Raw genomic sequence first — 27,250 nt, forward strand, 5'->3', positions numbered from 1 at the left:
GGAACCACGCATACGAACCCAAGCAATAAATTTTGCATACAACAGATCGAGGGGCTTGTATACAACATGTGCAGACGATTTCTGCAGCTACCAAGCTGTGACATAGTGGCTGCAGCTAATGGCAGCCTCTGGTGGCCTGTCACTCATCATGACACCATGATAGTCGTGACATGTAACAGTAGAACCTCGCTGATATGAATCTCACAGGGTCACGAAAAAATTCTTATCATCCGAACATTCGTATCATCAAAACGAACGAAAATAAGTATGTTGAAGCATGGGAAAGCGGTTGCGACGTCTGCGAATTGTGGGCCACGCGCCGCTGAAAGCTTTTCACGGTGTGAGCCTGACAGAAAATCGCAACGTCGGCGAGGTGTGGACCATGCGTCACCGCAAACTGCTCGTGATGTGTACATACAGCGCGGCTGGCGATCGCGGAATCAATGATGTGCGGGCGGTGCGTAGTGCTGAAGGTTGCGGTCGCAGTTCGCGCGTTCATATCATCCGTTGTGGTGTGGGAGTGTGTTCGAACCATCCGAAATTTTGCACATTGTAAAAAATGCACTCTGGCCGGGGAATTTCGCGAATTCGTATCATCCCGAAATTTGCATCCCTGAGATTTTACGTATTTTGTTGGAGAATAGTTCCAAAAACAATTATTACATGCTGAGCATTCAGACCACGAAGAAAAAAAAAATAAAGTTTTTAATAACAATAAATCACAGGCTTCGTTTCAAGGAGTTATATAAAAAGCAAATACTCAAAAGCATTTTTTCTACACACTGTGAACACACTTGCCAGCAATCTTTTCAAGCATTTCCTGATCCCTTTAGGACATTCGAAACCCTACAGCCATGTTTTAGCAGCGCTTTCTATTAACTTCAACCGGAAGAAAGGTAACTGCATCTTCCATTGAGCAAAATAATCTCAAAATAACGGCTTGAGGGGCTAGTTGGTGCTGCATCGCATTCAGATATGTGGCGCAACCTTTCAGCATCTTCGCAGTTTCAGCTACTACTGTTTGTTCATGCGGTTTTTAAGTCTTCTAAGATTCAATACCTATTCTTTGCTTAGTACCTTGTTTTCAGTTACTGCTATTCTCTCTTTTTAGCCTTGGCATGGTCACATCATTCTAATTTTGTTGATTTTATTGGCCCTCTGCATCCCGACTCACAATGACTCTACTGGTTTAAGTTCCCTAATTACTATATAATGTGTGCACGCTTTGAAGTTAAACTAGCCAATTCTTTCGCTCTCGCTCTTGGTCATCCAGTCTTTGTGCTATTTCATTCCATTAATTGTTAGTGTAGGGTCAACACGCACAAGCCAAATCCTTCCTGCCAATGAGGAGCCTGTGATTACCAAACAGCACTCAGCATGAGATACTTTCTAGAGTATGAATTCTAACCTTGACTTTTTACTGCCTGCTCGGCTACTTTTCCCTCAGTGACCTAGTTGCCTCTTTTCATCCACCAGCAAAGCAGAAATACACACATGCAGACGAGCTGCCTGTAGAGGAACAGGTGAAGAAAACCCATACAAGGCATGGGCAGGTAGTCAATGCGCCTTACTCAAAAGTCATGAACAGCTCTGGCAGATGACAAGCTGTAATGTCATTAAAAGTTGGCTGTGGTTTAGCTCTGGTTAAATCTGTTAGAGTAGCGAGAGCTAGACACCGCTGGCTATGCTTAGGTTTCGCTTTAAAGTAAGACGCACTGTTTACATAAAGGCTTGAACGGTTTGATGAGCACACCAGCTGCGTGCTCTGATGTCACTCCACGCATGCGCACAACTGACGAGGCGGGCAGCGCCTGCTCCACCGTTGGCACGCACACCAGCTGTGGGCTATGAAATCACTCCACGCATGCTCACAGCTGGCGGAGTGGTGGTGCCACGGCTCGGGACGCAGCCGTGCTGACCTTGCGAAGCGGCTGGTGCAGTGTAGCTCTCGCTACAAAAACTACAGTGCGCTATGGGTAAAATTTGATGAAATTACCAAGGCCAAAAGCACACCATGCATATGGCTTACCAAACTGGAGCGAGCAATTCATATAAATCCAATCAAACTGGAAGTGATGCAGCAACTGACAAAGTATGAGAAGGCTGCAAATTCATAATAATACTGATGCGGCCTGGTCAGCGTTTCCTGAGAATTATCTAGTTCGCTTGCCCCTCTACCTCTTTACCTTCAAGCTGAGTACCTATTTCAATGGCTCTTCTATGAAGTATCTGTGAAAAAGAGAGCCAGCTTATTCATACTGTGTACTAAAGGAAAGTCCTTTCCCCACCACCAAAAGAGGCAAGAAGGCAACATGGAAAAGCCAAGCACAGTTGACACCTGCAGAAAGGAGCCTCTTCACAAAGCTGCGACCACCTTTGTGACGTGGTGTGCAGCGGGCTAAAACTAAAAAAAACAGACGACAATGTTTCATATAAACAAATGTAATAAACAGTATTTATTTACAACAAAAAGTAAGCTTTTCCTAACCCTCATTAGCTCTGCAAGTTTCTTTGTACATATAATTGACATTCATTCAGTTTTGAGTACACTCTCCGCCTGAGCATCAGCTACCAAACCCTCGGGAGCGGCAGGTGAGGCCTCTGTGATAATAGGCTCCACAATGCTGGCTGTCACAGGTGAGGCCTGTGCTGCCTCCTCTTCACTCCCTAGGCTGCTCTTCGACTGCAGCTCTTCTCCTAAGGCAACCTCGGGTAGTTGCTCGTTGACATCATCTGCTTCACCAAGCTCTGTGCTGGCGGGCACAGAGAAGTCTTCTTCAAAATCCGAAACCAAGTGTCCCATGGGCTGCACGATGTCCTCAGATTTCAGGTGGCCCATATTCTCCTAAAATGAGCAGGTTGTTTGCTGTGTTAGTGTTATGCACTCACTCGCTTGCATGCTCTGACTTCAGTGCTAAAATAGCAGCTTGCACAGCATCTTGCTTACTGCACACTAATTACACAATACTACTCACAATACATGATGCAGTGCTTGTAAATGTTTTGAGTAAGCGTACTGACAGAACTGACAGGCCGGTTACCATTGTGCAATGAATTTGAGTGACAGCTGCTGGTGGATGTCATTAAGGGCCCATGACAAGCTATACTAGAAAATGTGCTCGTGCAATAGCTATCCATCAATCATCACCGCAAAGCAAAAGTTTTAAGCCATCTTTATTAGCACTGAAGACATGAGTGATAAAAAATGATACTCCCCTCTCCCCTCTGCCCACGCAGGCACGCAAGAATGAAAAAAGTAAACAAGTCATGACAGCAGCCCATCGCACCTCGTGCCACCTGCGTAACTTGGAAGCATCCAATAAGCAAGTGCACCCAACAATCCCATGTGAGGTCACATGGGAGGTTTGCATAGGGATGTGTCGCCCCAATCATTAGAGAGTGGTCACCGGGAGCACCGGGAGATTGGTCACCGGGGGACGAGATAAGCAGTCAATGTCCTGGTGTAGACATCACATCCAGACTTGTATATGATATTGAAGCAGGGTTCATACAGATTCAAAACAGACAAATTCAAGGATATTCAAGAAATTTCAAGGCCCAGTTGGAGTATATTCAAGGACTCAACACAATGCTACAGGCAGCAGTTTTCAATATCAGGTACCAATTTTACTGAACAAAATCGACAAAGAAACATTTCAAGGAACAGCTTGTATTGCACTAAGCCAACATAATAAAGCCAGTATTGCACTAAGCCAAAATAATTAAAAAATGTTCAATCTTAAAAAACACCCTGCAATGCATTGCACCAATGTCGAAGAGCAATCCATTCTGCAAAACTGCTAATGGCAACTTCAGGGGAGCTCTGCTGCTTTTCCTGAATCTTCTCGTTGAGGCTACATAGTTCGTCTTGTTTCGTACAGCCTTCCTCAGGCTATTGGATCTGACAATTTACTTCAGATCATTAGCTGCCTCTGCCTTTTCACCATACATATCTGCTGAAGCCGGTGTGAAACCGGTGCAACAGCAAGCGGTGCAAGCCGGTGAAACCGGTGTGCAACAAAGTTCAGGGGAAAAGTCTCCTGACCGGTAACTGCTGAGAAGTCTTCCCTCGTAGCAGAAGAATCATTGAAAAGGGCGCTCAGACTGGAGAGCAGACAGTCAACTCCCCACTTACTTGCTATAACACCTGCCCTGTAGGCATTATGCATGGTGTGGAAGCCACAGGTTCCAATGTCCAGACATTGAACTTGGTATGCTTGATGCAGGTGCTCTTGGAAATTCTTGAGTAACTTAAGGTTAACATTGGGACCATCCATTGAAATCAGAAGAATTTTCTCAAGAGGGAAAGGCTCGAGCACATTCAGCAGCTTTCCTTGGATGTCCTCGGATGTCGAGTGCCCTATTAACACCAAGGTATAGTACCTCGTTGCTGCCTTGTGAGACGAATTCCAAAACCAGATGTGAACATCCATTTGTTTACGCTGGAGATAGTCGTTTGTGGACTCGTCGAAGAGTACCACGTAGTAATCACAATCTTTTATCTCCCGTTGCAAAGCAGATAAAAAGAAGGGCCTCAGACTATGGCACGTCACGTAGGCACATTTTTTCTCTCCGCAAGAAAATGCTTTGGCCACGTCACTGTCCGGGAACATACGCTGGAATAGCTGGCCTGCTTCCGATGATGACCGATAAGAGAAATGCGATTTGACAACCTTCAAAGTCCACAGAATCTCTGCGTTCGTCACCAGCTCATGCGCCTTGCAAGCATCATCTAGCTTTCCCAATTGCGAAAGAGGCGGGACGGTTGACTGTTGGCTTGTACTTGGAACTAAATACTTTCACACTGAGCTGTTGACTGCAATCTTCATGACACCAGCATGATTAGCACTCTTCATATGGCTCTTTAACGCCGACTCGCCCATGGTGGTTATATCGAAGGTCTTGCTACAAGGCCTGCATCTTGCGCGGTGCTCACTCGTCGTATCTGGTGCAATCAAGTATTTGTAAGCGTCGTTGTGAAGCCACGTGCCTTGAAATTTGCATTTCCCAGGCATTAGCTTTGCAGTCGGTTGCTGCAGCTGCAACAAGTCAGGCGCAGAACCAACGTAAAAATACAATGCCATCAACCCCCATAACAAAGTGCCAACATCAGATTGGATTGAATCGACTCAAGTTGGCTGCAGAGCAAGTGGCTCCAATGTGGCTAACTGTCGCGCAACGTTGGCTATATTAGCACAAACTCATTTTTTACACCTGAAACGCAGATACTGAAACACATTACTGAAAATACAAATATTTTAACCGCGTTTTTTTCTGATTAATAACCATTTGCATGCAGTACACTAGGAATTCAAGGATTTTCAAGGAGCAGAAAAAATTCCAGGATTTTCAAGGGCCTTGAAAACGAAATTTTCAAATTAAAGAGTTTTCAAGGTTTTCAAGGACCTGTGCACACCCTGTCGAAGGCGCAGGTCCAATGGCCAAAACATTCTGTGATTCCTTGAGAAAAGATAGAAAGCAAATGCCATGGTGGTCGGTATCACGACAGAGAAAGGATATCCGAAGTGGTAAGGGAAGAATTTGGAGACTGCCCAAACCAGAGCCAGCAGGCATGTTTGTGATAAAGTGATTGCGCTCGGTGGTCGAAAGAATGCAGCTGGCACATGCAATGAGGTGATCGTAGCCTCACTTTTGCTGGATTGACACAGCATCATCTCGTGTCCACTTGCGTCTGCGCAAGCTTCGGTTAGTGCCGATGGGTCAAAATGTGCTAAAAGAGGCGGTGTGCTAAGGACGTTGATGAGCACTGAAAACGTTTCCATTTGGATGGGGCCCAAGGTAAAAAGAATGCCACTCTTCAGGAGGTCTGTGAGTGGGTGGACGATAGCTGCGGAATGTTAAATAAAGTGACAGAAGCAGGAACAAAAGTGAAAAAAGGACATGGTTTAGAGACTGGGAAATAAGAGAAACTTTGTAAGCATGAATTCTATTAAGACTGGGTGTACCTCTAATGCACCGACATGATGGCCAATTGGGAATTGGTGGTGGCTGAACTGACAACTTTATGAGTTGAGCTGTAGCACAGCTTCACCAAAGAGAATCAGGATTGCCGATAGCCTTTCAAGGGGAGTGTCAACTGACAGCGAAAAGACTTACGACATTGCCACGTAACAGATGTGTTAACCATTTGAATCCTTGAAAAAGCGAGTCCAACATCCCCTCAAAAGTGGTGGTGCCAATGAGTCATGAACCAAACAGAACCTAATAGTGACCATCGAGAGTAACGAAGGCTCTCTTTCCGCGGCCCATGTCGCCCACAGCAACTTGCCAGTATAACTGCAGCAAAGGTCGATTGATGAGAAATTATTCGGTTTTGTGTAGGCACTCCAGTGCGTTACCTACACGTAGAAGTGGATAGACGTCCTTTTCTGTGATTCAGTTAGGGCTGGAATTTGAGCACTGAAAATGTATGCACTTATCTTATTACAAAACTCTGTCTGAAATTCTTGTCAATCTTAATAACTGCAAGTTATTAGGGGCTCACTGAACATGAGCAATATATGCGTGGCAGCATGTTGTTCTTAAAAAAAGACATGCAAAACAGACATCACAGAAGAAAGAGAGACATGTGCATCCCGTATGTCTCGCTTCTCTTCCTTCTCTGATGCCCCTTTTGCTCATCATATTCTTTTTTAAACTATGCACTAACTAGCCCCCTCCTCCAGAGTGTATTATTAGGTACATAAATTTTGATTTGATTTCATTTGATTTGACATGCATGTGACGAGTGGTCACATATTCTATGCAAATGTGGCCATAGTATGCTAATGTTAAACTTGTTTTCATTTTTTCTCGCGAAATCAGACAGCCGAAACTACAGAAAGGACTGCAGTGACTCTTTGAGAAGTGAACTTCAGCACTGACAATGAACTTTTACGTCTCTGAGACACCCTGGTAGAGCATTTCCGCACTTGAAATTTTTAAGGCTTCTTGAATCCCGTAAACCCCAGCCCCGTGTAAACACGGTACTAACTTAATGTCACCAACATGGGGCAATGCACATATGCAGCGACCAGAACCTCGCTGCTATCTCTTGAAAAAGCAAGCACTGAAAAACAGTAGAGACAGAAGGAGAGAATGCAACGAACCAGCTTGGCTACGTAAGTGGCTGGCACCCCCAGCAGCTTGCCAATCTCAGCCGCAGGGAACAGCAGAGACAGGCACGTGTTCAAAAATGGCACCAGCTCATTGGCAAAGGATCCACAGAAGCGTGAAAATGTTTCTGCCTCCTTCTCTGTCAACGTTGGTTCCTCTGCCCTGCAGGCACGAAGGAAAAAAAAAGAGCCCTTATGCAGGCACGTCTTCGTACAAAAGGTTGGCTGCGACTTGTCCAAAGGTCAAAGGTGATAAAATGCTGTGCAAAAAATGAAAGACGCAATTCTGTTTCAACTGGAAAGAAACTCTCTTCATAGCAGCTTCAACTCACGTTACAGCCTTAAGGACAGCCTTACGCTGGATAACTGTGCAGTATGTAAGGTGAGCAACGCTTCATATCTCACAGCCATTGTGCACCTTTTTTCTACCTTGATGACACTTGAAACAGTTTTGTGTGTGTCAAAGCAGTGAACTAACTTCCTCAAGGAAAAAGCTCGCATAATTAGGTGCGGCTTTCAAAATTCGTAATGGGTTAATGATCATTTTTCTACAATTTTATTTATACTATAGTACCTGCGGCCCATCAAGGTATGCTTTGAATAAACGTGTGACAAAATAAAGCAAAGCAGTAAGGTTAGTTAAAACAGTTATTAAAAGCAAGGAAATACCAAGGAAAAAAAGCTGCCTCCCTAGTAATCGAGAGTAGATGCGAGCATGAAATAGTTACGGGTACCACAGTGGCCTTTATCGCCCTCGTGAGCGGGAATAATCACGACACTGTCGGCAAGAGTGAGCAGTCTTCTGCCGTGGCATATAACTGGCAAAGCGATTGCTTTCCGCAAGACGCTTCCTACCTCCCATTTCACCAGGCTCCATTGCTCACATGTGCGGAGAATGAGTAAGAAAGTAAAATTTTGGGGATATTCCAACTAAATTTGGAAGGCACCACTGAGTTCGGCCATAGTGATTAGGCTAGACACTAGTTTTAGTCAAATTAGGAGCAGGTCAAATTTAGGGGGTTCAAGAGTGGTCTGCATTCAGCACTTGTCAAGGCGATTTGTCGGCATCGATGGCAACGGAGCGTTATTTTGTCGTCGGGGAGGACGATTTTGCCAAACCGTCGGGATCTGGCGGAACAAAAAAAAAAACACCCACAGCGCGCCGACGCCGGGAAAGGGCAGCAGCAGAGGGCCAATGAGAGCCGGGACAGCTGTCATGTGATTCTGGTCGAAGCCACGCCAGTTGAGAGAAACTTGCTCGTGAGCATGTTGTGCGCGAGAGCATCAGTTCAGCGGCTTCAGTTCAGGGATGCAAGAAGAAGGGGGCTTCCCACAAAACGGCATCGCGCTTTTCGGAAAGACGGGGGTTCGGCGCTTCGACTGTGCCGAGGCTTGAGTTTCGGGTTTCTCGGTCGAAACGGCCGAGCAGCGTGTTGTCTTTCGGAGTTGCTCCGTGCACGATGTGACCATAGAAAGGTCCGGGCATCGGGCACCGTGCATTTTCTTTTTTTTTTTTTAGGTTACCAAAGCAGTGTGCCCGGAGGGGGGCGCATGCATCGCACAACTTGCAGGCAAAAAAACGCCGCTCGGCTACTGACCATGCGGGAGTGAAATCGTTGACGCCGGCGCTGGTGTGCGATGCGTTTTTGCGTGCAAAAACCGCTCCATGCGGGCCACATTTCAGAGGGCCAAATTTTGGTAGTAACCCGCCTAAACTTGGGGGTCACCAGTGAATGGACCATACACGAATTAGGTTAGATACCAATTTTGGTCAAATTCAGACGAGGTCAAATTTGGTGGGTTCTTCCATAATAACAGTGGACTTCACAGCACAAACGAAAGGAGGACAAGCGTTGTCAAGTGCGCTCTAACTATGAAAATCTGAAGCCAACTTGCCCAATATATTGTAGTAGAACCTCGTTGATATGTTCCGATTCATGGTTCATATGATTTCCTGTCTGATACGTTCAAAATTGCGGGCAGTAAGCATCTCTTATATACTTACAATATTTTTCTCCCGGTTAATATGTTCCCGGATAACATACGTTCCCTGTTACTATGTTCGAAATTTCGACAAACTGTGGTTTGTCGTGAAAAACAGATCAACGATGCTTCCCCGCCATAGTTCTTTCCTGCAGTGCCTACGTGCAACAGGGCGAAGCATGAAAAAACGCCAGCGAGCCAACATATGAGGCGCCCATTCCTGCGGAAACATGACTTCATGAGGAGAACGCGGTAGCTTCTTTTGCGGTGCCTTAGGGGCATAGCGATAAAGCATTTGTTAACTACAGTGAAATCTCGTTAATTAGAACCTCTATAATTTGAACTACACTACTTGGTCTACTCAAACTCCATACAGGTCTGCGTATAAAAAAGACCTTTAATTTGAATGCGAGTCGGTTCGGCAACGAATAATTCAAACTATGTGCCGCTGCGACTGGGCGGCTTGGCGCCCAGCAATTGGCCAAGGAAATGCCTCCGCGATAGGAAGGCACAGTTAGAGACTGCGCACGTCCAAAATAGCGACGGAAGATGAAACCAGGTAAAACCACGGAAGATAAGATGAAGCCTAAATGGCGCCATGCGGCGGTCGGCGGCACCGGAACATCGGGGTTGGCGGCCGCAGCGGCAGATGCCAGCTTTTAGCACCATCCGCTTCAAAAGCCGTTTGCACTACGTATCACGCGTTCCAGTGATTGTGCGACATTTGACGGCGCCCACTCCAAATGCGACATGATAAAGTGAAAAACGAGCCCTTGGCACTCTGCCGAGACGCCCTCCCCACCGCCTTCTTTTTCCCACTACAGGTGATGTGAAAAGGTAAACACACCGCTGCACAGCATCTTTGCGCACTGCCAAGAAATGCGCAGTGAATGGGATTGTGACGGCGCAAAACAGAGGGACACGCTAACGAACACTTTTGCGTTTCCTTTTGCCAAAAGAAACAAACTAAAGAGGATAATTTGTATCTACGACAAACTACGACATGAATGACTGAAGAAGGACTGAAACTTTGAACACGTATCATCAATGCTCTTGGAAAGCCCATTCCAGTGTGTTTCCAGGTGCATGTGGAGAAAAAGAAATATGGTAGACGTCAGTTCGCCAGCGTGTTTCAAAAACTTTCAGCTTGTGATCACACTGTTTAGAGATGGGGGAAGTAGAATGTAAGAGCTTTAGACGTTTTAGAAAAAAGATGTTTTAAAAAGATGTTTTAGAAAGAAAACTTTTATAGAGGTTTAGATTTTGAGGTTACTTTAAGGTTAAATATTCAACATGTTTGCTTCACATCTACTTTTCTGAAAAATAGACCCTGAAATATTTATAATGTTGAACCTTTTCTGGAAATAGTCCATTCAGATTTATAGACTGACCCAAGTTTATATTGGGATGCTGGGGATATCCTACAAAAATGACTGTCTCTCAATAAACGTCACTCTTTTGAGCATGCTAAGAGCTGCTTGCTTACGTGTGATAGGCGACGATAGTGGCAACAACAGCTCTCAGGGAGGCATCCAGGATCAGTGTTGACTCTCGCACCAGCGACAGGCAGGCGCAAAGCCGCAGCTCGTTAAAAGCACTGAGCACTGCGTTGCAGTACTGAGACAGTGGCTCAAACTCGAGAAGCGAGAAAGGGGGCTGCACGTTCTCCTGTGCAGAAAAAAAAAAAAGCACAATGCTGTCACTCGGGGCAAAGCTGAAACACTAGTCTCTCGGTTGCCAAAAGTGGTTGGACAACACAAATAGAATGAACGTCATGTTGCCTATTAAAGACATAATTAAATGAATATTCTAATAATTAAATGAAAGCTTAAGGTTTGGTACAGCTTCAAAAACCATAAAACAGAGGTAACTGGCAGCTGACTGATCGTAAGACAATAACAATAGATCCCCGTGAGCGGCTGGCCGGACTCCTCCAAGGTACACTAGCTACTCTTATTGGATACCGCCCAACTGCAGTAGGAAATAAGGAAGGAATAAACATTCTTTGAGAGGGAGGAAGAGGGTGGTTAGAGCAAAGCAAATAGGAAGTCTTCAGTCCAAGACTCCAATGACTCTTGCCAATGCTGTGTGGATGATGATCAGCGCGCCTTGTGCTTCCAAGCTGGCATTGGTTGGCTGCACCTCACACTGCTCCGAGAAAACACAGGGCAGCTTTCAAGTAGTGTGCTTTATGCATGCATGTCTATGAGATATTACGAAAAGTATGGGCGTTGCTGCACCATGGGCATGCATTCGTATACAGTCAATCCCAGATATATCAAATTATTGCATATATCAAGCTGCCATAATATCCCCTTTAAATACCCTACGCAAAAGTACAGGAGTGGTGCTCGCGTTTCTCGAATCCTCATTCAGCAGAACATTCAATTTTGAACTGCGTGTTGTGTCCCCGCAAGGTGCAGTTCTAATGACGCCCCCCCCAATCATTTTTTGTGCGTGGAGCCAAGCCACCAGTGTTCAGTCACGTGCAGCGACATCACAAAGTGTGTTTTCATATTTAGTCCGCATCAAAAAGCACCAAGTGTCAATCAGGGACGCTCGGGTCAGCATCGAATTATTTCACAATCCTCTCGAGTTCGATATATCCGGGATCAACTATAAAGTGTTGCATGGAGGCATTGTTGATGGTGTAGGTTTGGAAAAGCGAGTCTAGATTCGGCCGAGCATGCATGCATCTGGTGATGAAAGCTGTTTGTGAGATGTGTCGACTGAGCAATAAGGTTTCAAGGTACACAAAGTAGTGTTTTGAAAGAAGGTACAGTGTAGTCCACTTATAACAATACTGAGAAAACCAGGAAATTCAATAGATACAAACGATTATCAGTATATCTTATCTGGAGCCACGAAAAAGAAAGGAAAAAAGAAAAAGCATGTACCCAAGTATTTTCCTATGCATGTAGACTTTCCTACATACCAGTGGTGAGTGAATCGGGTTTCACAACGCTAATCATCGTAAAGAGCAGTAAACACTTTATTACAGGGTACATCAATAGCCACAATATAACTTATGCATATGTACTTCAAATAGTCGGATATTCCACACTCGCTTGAACAGCAGCTGAAGCTTGACAAACACTACGAGAATCGCTTCCAGTAGCACGTACACTGGCAGCAGTCCTCTTTGCGTGCACAAACCCAATCAGCAACTGGATGAACTGCAGGACATTCCCAGCCTTGATGATTTTTAAAATTGTAGAGTGAATGTCAGCGTTTTTTCGCGAGGATTCCAACCTTGAAACCCTGCCAGAAATCCCAATGAGTCTGCTGTTTCATATCACGAGCTATCGCGACCGTCGTTGTGGTAGGCGCCATCTTCCACGAACACACAATCGGTGATGGTGATGACGACACGGCCGCACCCTTCACACAACAACAGGCAGCAATTGTGATGATGATAAAGTTCATCTTTTAATCGCATGCAATCGCCCTCGAGGATTTCTCCATGCCAGTCCATTTTCACCGCTTACGTAAAGTTTTCACGTCATTCTCTTCTTAGTATTTTATTTTTTTCATCAGACATTCAGAGAAAGTTTTGTGGTAAACATATACTAGGCGGTAATATAAAGCTATCGTTGCATCTGATATACCGCCAATAGTCGATCGTTATACTTGCGAGCTGGAAACCAGCTTTAATGATGCCTTCTACGCCTTTGAGACTGAGGGTGATGACAACCTAGCAGGGCAAGTTTGGAGACTTGGCCACTGGTTAAGTACCGGCACCCAGACTGGGCAACAGAGCATATTTGGGGCTGCACATAATTTTTTGTCTTGCACTTGATGGTAAGTGCGAAGGCAATGGCCTGAAAGGGCGCAGCGAGGTAGGGGGGGAGGAGTGATCAATTGCAACAAAAGCCCATGCATAAAGCCAGAGTAAGGAGACTTTGTCAATCTCCCAACTAACCTGCGTTGTCAGAGTGGACATCAGCATCGCAGCAGGTGCCATGGACGGCAGAGTGGTCAACGTAAACGAGTGCATCATCTCATTAAACCTGTCGGACAAAGTGAAATGTGTGACGTGAAGAAAGCACGCCACATTGGCCTACTAAAATAAGAAAGGTTTTCTATCACCATTATCGCTACACACCACAGTTTTCAAGTTAAAGTTTTGTCAACATTGATAGGTATTCCCTTTGAAACTCAACAAGTCAACAACTCAACAGTGGCTGCGCTTGGGTGGATGCAATGAGTAATTACTCCCTTATTACAAATCTACTCCACCTTGGGGGATTCCCCTAAATATTTGACCAACACCATTCCCACTTCGAGTTATAGATCAATTCGCTCTCGCCCTACCATCTGATCTGCTGACCGTCCTGGTTAGCTCAGTCGGTAGAGCGACTGCCCCGGAAAGGCGGTGGTGCCGGGTTCGATTCCCGGATCAGGACGAATTTTTCTTTAACTACGAAGTTTCTGAGAAAGCTGTATAGCTTTCCTTTGTAGCCGTATGGCTGCGCTTGGGTGGATGCAATGAGTAATTACTCCCTTATTACAAATCTACTCCACCTTGGGGGATTCCCCTAAATATTTGATCAACAAGTGAGATTGCCAGTGCAAGCCAATGTATGTCTAAGCTATGTTGAAGTGACAAATTAATGTTTCAGCTAATAGTAGTTAACCAAATAGTAAAGAACCACCCGGGGTTCTTTATTGCATGCTGATGTTGCGCAGCACAAGAACGTCGTTTGTGTTTCGTCTCAATCAAAATGCAACCTCTGCTGCTGGGACTCAACATGTGCCCTCCAACTCAACTAGCCAAGCACCCTAACCGCTGAGTCATTACTGCAGGTAGTTCACGTACGAGCTACAGTAGGCTTTGCTAACTTGAACTAGTTTAATTTAAACTTCCAAGTATTCAAACTGATGTTTTGGTGCCATCAACTCGAGTGAATCAAAAAGATTCTCTTAATTTGAAAGCCATGCACTTTGAACAATCTTTGATCCCCTTCCCAATATTATAATTTTTTTAAAGTTGCTGGGGAAACATTTAAGCTTTGCCTTTAAGCATATGACACGATAGATTTATTGGGTTCTGTTAGTGGCTCTCATTGCGAATCTTCACGCGTATGTAGTGCATTCGCTTTGCTACTCGTTTAACTTATACATACTCATTAGGATACAGTCATACACTACCCCCATTGCATGAAAGACCACCTAACGCAGATATACGAGGTGTGACACAAAAGAAACGAGACTAGTGTGTAGCTTCAAAAAAGAGTGGAATTTGTAATGATTTAGTGGGTTCTCAGTGGTCAGACTATTAAACAACACTATTACATTGAAACATTGAAGTACTAAAATGACCGTGAAAAAATTGAGAAAAAGAAAAGGTCACAGTTGTGAAGTGATGGACGGCTGTTGCACCAGGACAATGCACCCGCTCACACGGCCTTATCTGTCAAGCAGTTTCTGACCATCAAAAACATTACTGTGATGGAGCATCCTCCTTATTCACCTAATTTGGCTTCGTGTGACTTTCTTTTGTTTCCTAAAGTTAAATCTTGCTTAAAAATGAGCCATTTTACCCCAGTTGAAGAGGTTCAGGCAAAAACGGAGAATCTCCTGTAGGGCCTTCCAAAAACCTCGTTCCAGAACGGTTACCAGCAGTGGCAGCACCGAATGCAGAAGTGCGTGAATGCTGAAGGCGACTACCTTGAAGGTGATAATGTTAGAAAGAACCGATTCTGTAAGTACAATAATTAATTGGACCAGCCTCGTTTCTTTTGTGTCACACCTTGTAAAGCCTTAAACCAAGATGTATGAACATGCCTATGTGGCCTATGAGTGTCTTATTTGGGACCTAAGGACCCAGTGGACCCGATTATCATCTCACCCTTGCATCTCAGAAGAGAAGCCCGAGTTGGTAGCTCCTGCCATGGCATGCAGTGTCATGGTGTCATACAACCCACCAACCGATCATTGCCCAGTCTTGTCACCTGCCAACTACCCCCTGCCAGAGCCTTTATCGCTCGCAGTATCAACAATAGCAGATTTTTTTGCATCGCCTTAAACGCTTACTACAGTGTTAGCAACACCATGCCTGTCCATTAGATGTGGTCACAATGGTCAAAACTGTTTGGATGGACAAGTGCACCTGTCGCCGGCCCGGCCGATGGCGGAGCGGAAGCGGTTGACCGCGGCTGCCTGGAACTTGCGTGCCAGCAGGGGTCGGAAGTCAGCACCAATGCGACTGAAGGAGAGCCCAAAGTACATGCACTGCGACAGCACAGAGTCCAGCCGACCAGACAGCTCTGACGAGAGGTCACGCTCCACAATCTCCAGGAATCGGGTCACCTGGGTTCAGCAGGTGTCGATAACACATCGTCGAGAAATGCACACTTTAACAGGCACAACAAATGGCACTCCTCGAGTATGACTGTTATCTACAACAATGATTTGTTCAAGTCATTTGCATACCATTTGCATTAACAATGAAAAAATACGAGGAAATAAATCTGTGGGTGAGGAATTCTGGTGTCATAAACCTGATGGAGTGCAGTATGCAAAACCACACTGTGATTTAAGGCAAACTTATAACTGCTAAAGCTCTTTTATTAAACAAGAAAGATATTGTTGGTGACAATATCAACTCTTTCATGTTTAGGTCAAACCCTTGCCCTAGTCACACATCTCCCCAACTTCTTCATTTATGGCCAACGTCCCGAAAATGGCTCCTTGACTGACTGTGCCAAGCTACACAAGGAACGAAATGGTACCATCTGTTGTTGATAATGATCAAACTTTTCATGTAGCGGCAGCCTTACCTATATACCGTATAAACGTGTGTAAGGGCCACACCCGTGTATGGGCCGCACCCCTATTTCCTGAAACAAATATATATATAAAAAAAAGAAAAAAACGTGAGGGCCGAACCCAAACTTCTACGACCCATGCGGGAATAGTCTTCACAATGCACGTACACAGGAGCTTCCAGATGCCGCCCAAGCTTGGCACCCGAAGCGCGGGTCATCATCATCATCATACTTTCCCTCTGGCACGAGCTTCCGCAATCCATATCGGCATTGATATTGCCAGCCCTGGCCACCTCGACTGTCAAAGGCATGTGAGTAGTGGTAGCGTGGTTGGCGTGGTCGCACACCGTAGTTGCAGCTCTTGTGTGCTCTCTGCTTTATTTTTTGTGAATTGCCGTTCATGAATTGTCTTGTGCTCGGCTGGGTTTTGTCCACGTAGAACTCCCGTGTCTACGGATAATGTATCCCGTAGTTTCAAAGTGACCGAGATTTCAAACAGTTCAGACGGGATTGAAGACGACGACTTGTGGGGCGAACGTGCACCAGAGCACAGCACCAGCTTGGAGTCTGAAGACTTCGTGATTAGCGACTGAATGGTAAACAAACGCCGCACATTCACTAATTGGTCTGCTTTTACTTGAAAAAATTTTTTTTTCGTATGTTGCATATATGGGCCGCACCCCGAAAATGGGCCCTCAAATCTGGAAAAAAAAGGTGCAGCCCTTACATTCATTTATACGGTATAAAGGTTACTGTGAAAAAAACTTATACTGCATACTCAAAGGTGTTTCTGCAGAAAGGAACTGAATGAAAAGACAAGGAAAGACATAGAACACCTTTCTTATACTTAGAATGTAATTCCTTATTCTTGCATTCAGTAAAAGAACACTAGCCTGGCAGAGTTGGTGTCAAACTTTCTTCTCTCCCTGTCAGCTTGCACACGACTGACCGTGAAGCTTCAATTCAGTCATCGTTTTGCAAGCATCTTTTGAGTGTGAGAGTACTGTGGCTGAGGCAAGCACATTTTCCTGACATGAAAAATACTCGTAATGAGAAAGGTCAAGACATTCACACCGCAGAAATCAACATAGTGGCTCACATCCCCAAAGTGCGAGTTCCAGTGTCCGTTTGCGACGCGGAGTGAGGGTCCTCGGCCCTCATTTATTCGATCTGCGAAAGTCGTGGGATTATTTTTCCACAGCCATTTCACCACAGTGGTCTACATATTACCTGGCTGGTGATCCAGCTGTAGAAGATGGCGGCATCGAGAGTGTCAGGGTCCTTGCTGCCCAGACCAGCCAAGGGGTCATCGTCCGAGAAGATGGCTCTGTACTGGGTCACAATGTCAAACAGGTGCACGCGGCAGGCCTCCACAACTCGGGTCAGGTGCGTGTAAGCTGTGACCACAATGGGAGGAAGAATTCTGATAAGCACCCGCGCATATCACCACAGAAAATGCAAAGCACAAAACTCTTTGAAGATTAATTTCCAGGTGGTGTCACCTGATGCCATTTAACGAAACCTATTTGTAAGGCTAAGCTTTCTGACTGTCTTTACTTCCAATGTACATCATTACAATCAGTTAGAATATACCCATAGCAGGGCGAAGTCCTCCAAATAACCCGATCGTGTGCTAGTTGCATCCACCTGACCTCTGGGAACTAGTACTGAACCCCATCCGCCCACCTAACCTTCTGCCACCCCCTGCATTCTGGAATGCCAATGCACACTTCAGAATGTAAAGCTTCAGCAACATGTTTAGCATGCAAGGTAGATGATAAGTCAACTGCTTCACAAACGATTGGCCTAATGCATTGAGTTTTGTATAGCGCAGCATTACTTGAAGCATCCTTTGCGACAGCTCTGTCAGACCCTCAGGTAAACAGGTTTGCATCCAGAGATATGAATAAAAGGGAACACCTGCCCAGAGTAAAGGCAAGCTGCTTTAAAACACCCAAATATATGAGAAAATATAAACCGTAAAAATATGATTCATGTGCCTGTGTGGAAATTCTAAAGAGACAGACATGTTCTGCTCACTCAAATGCTAAGCCTTCCATTTAGGTGTGCAGTCACAATCCAGACTTCGTGAGGCCCTGTGTTTTAAAAAAAACATCAAAAACATGCCACATGCCCAGCGGATGTCAGTAATAACGGTGGAAGCACTGACGGCACAAAGCAAAGTAGTATAGTGTGTGGTCTTGCAGGTAAAAGCACTACAGGATCACTACTACAGCACTTGTTCTCATAGAAATAAACCTGAAAATATATAATCCTTAGATACCTTTTTCATGCCATATTTTACTGAGCTATGACATAGAGAGAGCTAGGCAGTGAAGTGGGGCATGAGTACACAGGAGGTCGAATAAAAAAGTGGGATCGGTGGTTGATACGCCCGTCCAACACACCAGGTGCTGTTGAGCCCAATTACAATGCAAATATAGAAGTGTGAAGAACAAAAACTCTCACACTTCATGCCCTTCTCTGAGACAAAAAAATGGCAGTGATAAATCTACTGTATCCTTGAAAGCTGTTGAGAAGGCTGCTTAGCTGAAAAATATTGGCAGCTACTCTCGAAAATGCCCTTTCCATACACTGCTTGGATAACATTTTTGTGAGCTCTGATGTGAATGCAGGCCCCCTTAGATACAAGATACTGTGATTACAGCAACGGTTTATTAATGTCACCTTCTCCTGAGGAGTCCCATCATTATCGTCATCAATCTGACTGCACTCACTTCAGGGCAAAGGCTTCTCCCACACCCCTCCATTTATATTTGATATGTCCAATGCCAGCTGCATCCACTTCATAACTGCCCACTTCCTAATCCAGTCCAGCCACCTAACTTTCTGCTGCCTTTTGGTACTATGTAGGCTTGCCTTCCCATGAAATGTGACCTGTGGCTATCTTGCCTTCACATTACATGTCCTACTCAAGTCTCAGATACAGAGCTATGGCAATAAAACATTATGCCAGTTACCGTCTTTTGTGGGAATGCTGTTCAGGACACTGTCGAACCAAGAACCTCTGGCCTGCAAGGAAAGGGGGAGAACAGAACGAATAAGAATCCATATGTCAGTTTTGCCCATTGTACCTTTTCAAAGCATCAAAGCCACGGGTTCCACTGCTGAAGGCTTTGCCTGAGCAACTTATCGCACAACATTAAAGAGCTTTCCTTGCCACACATGAGTGTTTCAAGGGAAAACCAAAGCGCATGCAGGGCATGCGTTCAAGTGCATGTCGAGCAAACAGTAGAGCTGAACACCTTGCTAGATGCTCACAGATCAAAAAAAAAAAAAGCAAGAAGATGGTTCTTCGTAAACCTAGAGTGAAATATGGTAAAGTGTTATTGATACATTTCTCTAAACAAGCGGGGAAAAAAACCTACTACCCGGGAAAATGTATGATCCGAACCGCCTGATTTCAAAAAATTTAACTGTTGAATGAGATACAGAGGCATTTAGAAATGAGACTTTCACTGCATAAAAGTGCAGATTAGGCTTAACAGACATCCAGTAAGCACAGCTTCTGTTTTAGCTCTCGCAGAATTCAGTCCATACTTGCACTACTTGTCCTAAGAGTGGGAGAGGTTTAGTAACAAATCCAGTTTGTGGAAGGCAATGACGAAATAGAATTGCTTCTTTGGTTGCTTCTGGATGCTTTGCCCCCTTACTCCAGTGACGCATGGAGAAGCCATCGCGATGGCTTACAGTCGCCGCATTATTGCTCATACTGCGTCTCGAAGACACGGCCCGCTCGTATGCAAGCGAATAGTTGTAGCTATCAAATCGTTCACCCCTGCACCCCTAAGGCGACGCAAAGAAGCCACCATGTTTCTCCTAATGAAGTCATATTTCCGCAGGAACAAGTGCCTCGTATGTTGGCTCGTCAGCTTTCTTTGATACTTCGCCCCTTTGCACCTAGGCATTGCAGGAATGTAAATTCGGCGGGTAAGCGCCATTGAGCAGTTTCTCGTGTCGCGAGCGCTCATTTGCACATGTTTGGTCGGTCGCAAAGCATATTATACGACCATAATTTGTCGAAATTTCGGACGTAGTAACCAGGAAATCGTGTTATCCGGGAACGTATTGTCACGCAGCCATTTGGGCTCGTACAAAAAGGCTTTAATGGATGTTGGCCCGGACGGCACCGGACAGAGACGGTCAGCCCGAAACTTCAGCTTCTTTGTGCCGAACGTCATGAGGGCACTTCCACTTTTTCATACTGGTGCATGAGACTGAAAAATGAAAAAGAGCAACCACCCAGCGGCTGCTGTAGCACAAGTGGCATTACCCTCTCCCTAAAGAAAAATCATCAGCCCGATATATTTGCAAGAAAGGATCACTCAAGAGAAGCATGTAGTAAGGTGGCGTGTTAAACTTCTAGCAGATTTCTCACGAAAACGAGAGTTTTATGTGCATGACGTGAACCACTTTGGGTTTCAGCCTAAGATTAGTAGTATAGTAAGAAACTTGGGGACGGCTGCAGTTCTCACGGAATCGTGCTGAGCATCTCGATGGCTGATGACGTGGCCCAAGAATAGGAAGACTTGATAATCAAAGTGACACTTTTCAGGCTTTAAGGTGAGGCCAGCAGATCTGATAGCCCATAGCACAGTGGAAAGACGTTGGACGTGCTTGTCAAATGTTGGCAAAAACACAATTAACGTATTAACGGGGAGAAAAAATAGTGTACCTCTATGGGAGATGTTTTCCTGACCGCGAATTTGAGTGTATGAACCGGGAACATATCAATGAGTTTTTACTGTAGCACCTAAACAATGAAACAGTGCGCTTACAAAAGTGCCTTCTCTGCTGTACATGTTGAAATAAAGACATTTTAAAAACCTCTTACTATGTAAAACAACTGGCCAAATCTTGCAATAACTGGAGCCATAAATCACACCCCATCAGTAAGTGCCTGCTCTGTCGAGGTTATAGGGTTATAAGTTTGACTACCACCTAGGCTGATTTAACAGAGTTTGAAGCATGCTTTAAGATAAAAAGGAGCACCAGCACAGCTGTAGCCTGTGTGGCTATTCTTGCTGCAGCTTCGCCACTCAATCCAAGGCACCTGCCAGAAACTTTTTTTTTTTTTCATGCCTCTCGCATTCATTTGTCTTCTTTGCAAGCCCAACTAACTGCTCACACAGCTCCTGCAAAACAGCTGCCAGTGCACAGACTGCCCTCAAAGAGATGGCCAGCAGGACGAGACAGGGCAGCACTATCTAGGAAAGCTTTTTAAAATCACTGTTATTGAGACTACTTTTTTTTTTTTTTTAACTTATAATGAATATTTACAGCACACCATGTTCCAAGAAAATTAACTGCAAGCACGGACTGCATTCCATTGCATAAGAAGAGGAGGTGCGTTCCGACTCCACAGCTTCAGCATCATTACCAGAAAAAAAAATGTTGCAGAGCATGTTAGAGAATTTGTCTCTCTGCGGTACAGAGTTATTAGCCCTCAACAGGTGATGAACTATCTTCTGTGTGCAACTTAGCCACTGCGAAGGAGCACTCTAGTTCAGAAAGCCTGCATGAAACAAACTACAGAAGCATTTTGCACATATAGTATAATCAATTTGGTTCAGATGGCAGCTCTTTCTCCAGGGTGAGTGAACCTTAGCGCTCACCTGCAGGAAGCGGACACGCAGCCTTGCCTCCGAGTACACATCCATACGGCGCAGGTAGCCGATGACCTTGAGGCATGCCGGGAGCTGAATGTTAGAGCGCAGCTGCCCCACCAGTTGGCTCAGCATCAGCTGCTGGGATTCGCGAACCTCGGCACCAAGGCTCTGTAGTGACAAACATTCCCCCATCAAAGTCATCTTCTTTATCAATCACACTCATCATTCCAGGCCAGATCACGTTCCTGCAAGGCAAATGCAAGGTAGTTGGTCTTTGGCAAGTACTTGTCTTGACAAAAGGGCACCAAAGAACTTCCGAGAATGAAGCCCTTCAATGAAAGCTCGCATTTTCAGGTGCCACACCGTGCAGATAGAGAGCTACGTGACCTTTGTCTCGAAGGGCCTTGGACATAAAGGCTGCAATAAGGAACCCTGGTGCCCTCATGAGCAGCCATTTTTAAAAGATGCTGATCTCTGAATCGTGCCTGGTGTTTGTTGAGAAAAGTTTTGAAAACTTCTTGCCTTCATTCAATCCCCTGTGCTGACCTCAATAATTCAATCACTTTGGTGGCCAGTCACTGAAGTAAACGATAGCACCATATGGTATGTAAGGTGTAATGTCACGAGGCAGCCCATTGAATATGAGGGGACCCACAGCAGAGAGGACTTTGGATAAATTTCCATCACCTGGTGTTCTTAAACATGGACTGACAAAACAAAGCACATGGATGTTTTTCACTTCATATCCATTGAAAGTCAGCCACCGTGGTCGGAATCGGTCACAGTGTGCCAGAACAACATGAAAAGAACGACCTCTGCCTAGCAATGACACTAACCGCAATAAGAGGAATGGCAGCGGCATGCTTCTTCTCAAGTCGTCGCACATAGGCTGACAGTTCGAGGGCTTCGTCGTAACAGCCATTGCGTACGCATGTTTCCATCAACTGTGACAGCTCTAGCACCTCCAGCAGCTGTGGGTGCTTGGAGAGCATTTGCGACATCTGCCGCCACCTGCAAGAAAAAAAAATGAGGATGAGAACACAGAATACGGGGGACACTTAAGCTTCACGTTTAAGGGTATGATGCAATAGCATAGGTGACCATCAGACATATAAAGTCCCACTTTAACTAAGCCGTATGAATGTGCCTGTGTAGCCTATAGGTGTAGTGTGCCCGACTCCTCATCCAAGAGCATTGGAGGATTTTCTTATTCCACCTTGCCACCTCAAATCAGCAACCCGAGTTGGCAGCTCCTCACAATTTTTTAATTTTCAGCACAGTAACAAAGGGTTGCAGCATCTTTGCTCAAACCCCCTCCAAGCATCTACCTTACAAATTTAAGTCCTCAGGCCTACGAGCCTAACAAAATACAGCAAGAAGTCATCCCAGAGGGTATTGTCATCGACGAGTTCAACAAGTCAACCCAGTGGACAATCACCATATTACCATCACAAAACCTCCGCATCATTTCACAACGACACATGTATATCTCTAATATCTGCGTACTTCAGCCAGGAGGGCTCAGAAAACAGGGAGTGGGAACGCATTGCTTTCCCAAATGTGTGATTATTAACAACAGATACGATTTCCACCATTTTATAAATTCAATGCTCAATGTGCAATGATGCCGTGCAACAAAATTTCAAGCTCATAACAGCGAAAACCATGATTTTACAGAAAAGCCTTGCTAAAATTAGAGTTTAGTCAGAAACTGAACACCTCACTTCATTATTCACAGCAGTCTTCCAAAAATTTCAAGCAAGAAAAAAAAATATATGACAGCTTAAATTCTAGTGCCGAGTTCCTCTGGGCTATTCAAGACATGCCACTGAGTGACAGTGCCAGCAAGAGAACAAAATAGTAACAACAAATGTTACCATTTGTTGTTACCAATGCCCACCTTGTAGTAATCAGCTGCGACTGCTGGCTAAACTGTTGGCACTTCTTGGCGAATTCCGGCAGCTTCTCTTGAAGAGCATCAAGCCTCCCCTCCACAACGCTGAACTACATAGAAAGTTGGAGACAAAATAAATAAATAAGAACAGTAGTAATAAAATCACCAATGTCAGCTGAGCTTTTAAGCAAGCATTGTGTAAGTTTTCAAAGCACTAATGTCAATATGGAGAACAACCAAAAACTTTTCCACACTCAAATTGAGTATAGAACTGCTACATCGAAAAGACCCACAGTGTCCGCCTTAACTCGAGAACTAAATTGGAAAGCTAAATATAGAGGTGGCTAGCGAAGGTCTTTACAACTACCACATTTCATTACATACTGATGTATGAAATTCTAAGTTAAGACAGCCTTGGTGCTTCTCAGTATCAAAAGAGCAAATCTAGGTGAAACCCAAGAAAGCTTTGAAGGAAAATTAAAAAAAAATCCATATCCAAGGCTGCCAAATTTGTAAAAGGCAAGATCAAGAGCCATCCTGTTAAACTAGTGGCATATGAATACAGACACTGGGCACAATAAATTGTTGAACCTCGGGAAAATGCCGCTACAAACACTCTAATAGCAGCAATGCGATACAAAAGGTGATTGAATTTAATCTGAACCTGAGCACATCACTACAAATCTAACACCAACTCACCTCCTTGAAGATGTCCTTGGAGCACTGTGCTGTCTTTATAAAGGTTTTGTAGTTCTCAAAAGCCAACTTCTGCGTCTGCTCCAGGACAAGTGCTCTCTCTTCAGCTAATCTCTCTGGTTCCTGCGCTGCTCAAAGCAAAATAGTTTTGAAAGAAGAAATTTAGCAATGCAATGAAAACAGGAAGGAGCAATATTTATGACGCACTTGCAATTGAGATGCTCCTAATCTCTGACACCAAGGAGAGCAAACGAAAAAGAACAGCCAATATGTGATAAGGAAGTAACTTTTTCTGATTTCGTTACAGGACTGAATAAAAGTGGAAGCAAACACAAAGCACAACTGGTGAAAAGTGAACCGATAGCATTAGCATGACATGTGCACATACTGTTCTCCTAAGTGGGCTACACTTGTGGCTGTTGTACAGACTATAACTATGTCGGCTGGTTTATAGGGTTTAACGTGCCAAAGTGACTCTGGGTATGAAGGGCACCAGAGTGTAGGGCTCCGGAAATTTTGACTGCCTGGGTTGCAACCCACACTCTTGGGTTTAGCAGCTGACAGCCCTAACCACCAAGCCAATGGTTGGTTTATGGGGTTTAACGTCCCAAAGTGACTCAGGGTACGAAGGGCACCAGAGTGAAGGGCTCCGGAAATTTTGACCGCCCAGGATGCTATAGTGTACACCGACACTGCCTAGTACATTGGTGCCTTGGAGCCATTGCAGATGGGACCAAGCCCACACCCTTGGGTTCAGCAGTTGAGAGCCCAAACTACCGAGCCAACGCTGCGGGGCCAACAATGACTATGTGCAATGAGGTGAATGTATGTAACAGCCTGGCTGTGAGAGTACCAAGAACTTTCATTTCTGCACGTGATGATGAACACGGAGGTGAAACCTACTCAATCTTTTTCTGGTGCTCGTAAATATTCTCCTCTACTGTTCACTTGCATGAGCTTTTAGGGGATGCAGAACAAACAATGTGGGACTTTGAGTAAAAAAAAATCTTGAATTTTGACATTGTGAGGTACAAAACCTACTAAAAAACCTGCCTTTCAAGTTTGGCGCAATAAAGTGCAGTAGATAAGAAAAAGCAATTTTTTTCCACGAAGGTGGCACATGAGGGGACGATGAGTGCGCCCCAAAATGTCTTCAGTGGATAGCACAATGGACGGTAGGCGTCCAACTGCTTCCTTTCGTTCTTTTGAGCCTGTTCAAGAGCCCTGTGAAGACTCCAGCATCAACACATAAAACTTGCACTTTCGTAGGCTGCAGCCATGTTAGACTACTGAATGAAGCAATACAGAAAGAAACCAGACAAAGTAGAAAGGTAGAGTTATGGAAGACAGGGAAAAATTTCGAGAAAGCGGTTGAAAGCAGCGGAATGGAATGTTTTTGTGCTCTCACCCTCACCTTCATACTATAGATCTTCGTTTAGTCGTCCCATGTTTTAGAATTGGCTGCATCCCAGACAACTGAATGAAAGGCCAGGGTAGGTACAAATTTTGTGATATAGCCAAACCTTCAATCTTATGCATGTGCCAATACTCCATTACCCTCACCTCCCTGCGTGAATTGGTCATGAGATGAGGATGAGAAAGACCTCATAAGGGTGATCATGTCTGGTGGATACTGAATGACGGAGCAGTTACTGTCAGAGAATATGATTACTGAATGAAAAAAATTGTGCAGTGCACGAAACCTGGAGTAATAACAGCTGCGTTTCAAGGAAGAATAAAGGTGAGAAAACTCATGCATCCATACTCAGCCTTGAGATGTCGTAAGAGCTCAGCTCTTGCACGTACGAGGTGATGTCCGCATTCTCCCTCCATGCGTCAGCTGACAGTAAAACAATAAGATGTTGACAATTAAATCACACTGGTTTCAGTTGCAGAAACCAACCAGCGAAGCATTGACATCGGCTGTAAGAGCGCAAGGTCACAAATTAAATTTTAGTGCGCACATTTCGTTTTTTCTTTTTTTCCAGATCGTAAGGAAGCACAGCAAGCTCAACAAATTCAGACACTTCACTACCCTGTTCGAATAACTGGCTGTATCCGATCATTCAGCAAAAGGAAATAGTTCGGCAAGCAAATAAAAAAAGAAAAACTTTTTTTTTTTTTTTCTTCTTCCCGATGCGAGCAAGAGTAACTCTTTCAGTTAACCAGGGTATGTTTTCGGCCCGATGTTTTCTGCATTCGCTCAAACTGACAGGTCTACGTGGAATAAAAAGAGCGACCACGCTGAAAATGACACCGCTTTCTCATCTTAAGAACAAAGCGTAAAAGAACGATCATCCATCAAAAGCTTCGCCTTTTTACCTTCGCCAGGCGGGGCTATAACAGAAAAGAGGTCTCGATTACAGTAGTCACTGTCACCGAAGTCAACTTCTGGATTCGCACAGGCTGCCATTTTCGCAACGGCACAGTTTGGCTTGGAATGGATTGAAGCGACCCGACGCCGGCCATGCCAACGACCATCGAGTAATCCATAGAGAAAGAAAAAAAAAAAAAGATTTTTTTTTTTTTTTAATGGGGTTATTTGGTTGAGAAAAAGAGAGGAGGGTACCGTGGTTGGTATGCTTCTTGCATAGAGTTAATTAATACAGCTGCTTATACTTCATGATCACCATATGACCATATCATGCGTATCATACTAGAGCACTGTAACTGGGAGCCAGGCATGAAGGAAGAAAAAAAATTTTTTCTGCCCTGGCCTTGATTTCTGCCAACGTTATTAGAACAAACTTCGGCTTCTCCGAGAGTCGTGGAATGGAATAGAAACACTATGAAGACGCAAACATATGTTTATTGTCGATATGTGCAAGAGAATGGAGCTGAAATTCTCATTTTGTAGCTGCAGTAGGGCGCGGTGCGATGGGCCAAGTTTGCCGCTTTTGCATCATCACATCCTCTTAGTTTCCGGAATCGAGATTAATAAAACAAGTGTGTCGAGCGTTAATCTTAATTTTGTACAATATATTATGACTGAACCGTGGACTGAACTGAACCACTGCTGGACAGATCACTTTTTTTTGCGTGTGTACAGAACAGCTAAAAAGACGGGGTCCTCGGAAAAAGTGGTGAACGTTAGTGGTTGTGTGGTGCAGAGAGGTGCACGGGCCGAAATTTTGAGCCCGAGCCCCGCCCTATGCTCAAACT

At 44.7% G+C, this 27,250-nt stretch overlaps 1 protein-coding gene across 3 annotated transcripts; it reads right to left on the reverse strand.

Annotated features, from left to right (window-relative positions):
- Positions 1–2,426: 2,426 nt before the first annotated feature.
- Positions 2,427–26,558, reverse strand: Cog8 (conserved oligomeric Golgi complex subunit 8). 3 transcript variants are annotated; one of them, XM_084606935.1, is made up of 13 exons: positions 26,411–26,558; positions 25,854–25,928; positions 24,092–24,216; positions 23,399–23,502; positions 22,335–22,509; positions 21,505–21,666; positions 18,850–18,901; positions 17,099–17,265; positions 15,211–15,410; positions 13,021–13,108; positions 10,585–10,754; positions 7,110–7,278; positions 2,427–2,845 (listed from the first exon to the last, which is right to left on the reverse strand). In XM_084606935.1, the coding sequence occupies exons 1-13, from the start codon at positions 26,499–26,501 to the stop codon at positions 2,531–2,533; spliced, it is 1,893 nt and encodes a 630-aa protein (XP_084463061.1). In that variant the 5' UTR covers positions 26,502–26,558; the 3' UTR covers positions 2,427–2,530. The 3 variants fall into 3 exon arrangements, with proteins under 3 accessions (XP_084463061.1, XP_084463060.1, XP_084463063.1); XM_084606934.1 differs by having other exon boundaries at positions 10,585–10,766; XM_084606937.1 differs by lacking the exon at positions 7,110–7,278 and having other exon boundaries at positions 2,684–2,845; positions 10,585–10,766.
- Between the last annotated feature and the right edge of the window lie 692 nt (positions 26,559–27,250).

The sequence above is a fragment of the Amblyomma maculatum genome, chromosome 6 (genome assembly GCF_055883805.1).
Source record: "Amblyomma maculatum isolate TAMU_Amacu chromosome 6, ASM5588380v1, whole genome shotgun sequence".
In the NCBI taxonomy this organism is placed as follows: domain Eukaryota; kingdom Metazoa; phylum Arthropoda; class Arachnida; order Ixodida; family Ixodidae; genus Amblyomma; species Amblyomma maculatum.

Excerpts from the sequence above, each read along its gene's own strand:
- Cog8 (XM_084606934.1), bottom strand. The coding sequence starts at position 26,501 with ATGGCAGCCTGTGCGAATCCAGAAGTTGACTTCGGTGACAGTGACTAC. Across the intron at positions 25,929-26,410 it reads TATAGCCCCGCCTGGCGAAG|CTGACGCATGGAGGGAGAAT; the intron begins GTAAAAAGGCGA and ends TTTTACTGTCAG. Across the intron at positions 17,266-18,849 it reads CAGCATTCCCACAAAAGACG|CTTACACGCACCTGACCCGA; the intron begins GTAACTGGCATA and ends TTGTGGTCACAG.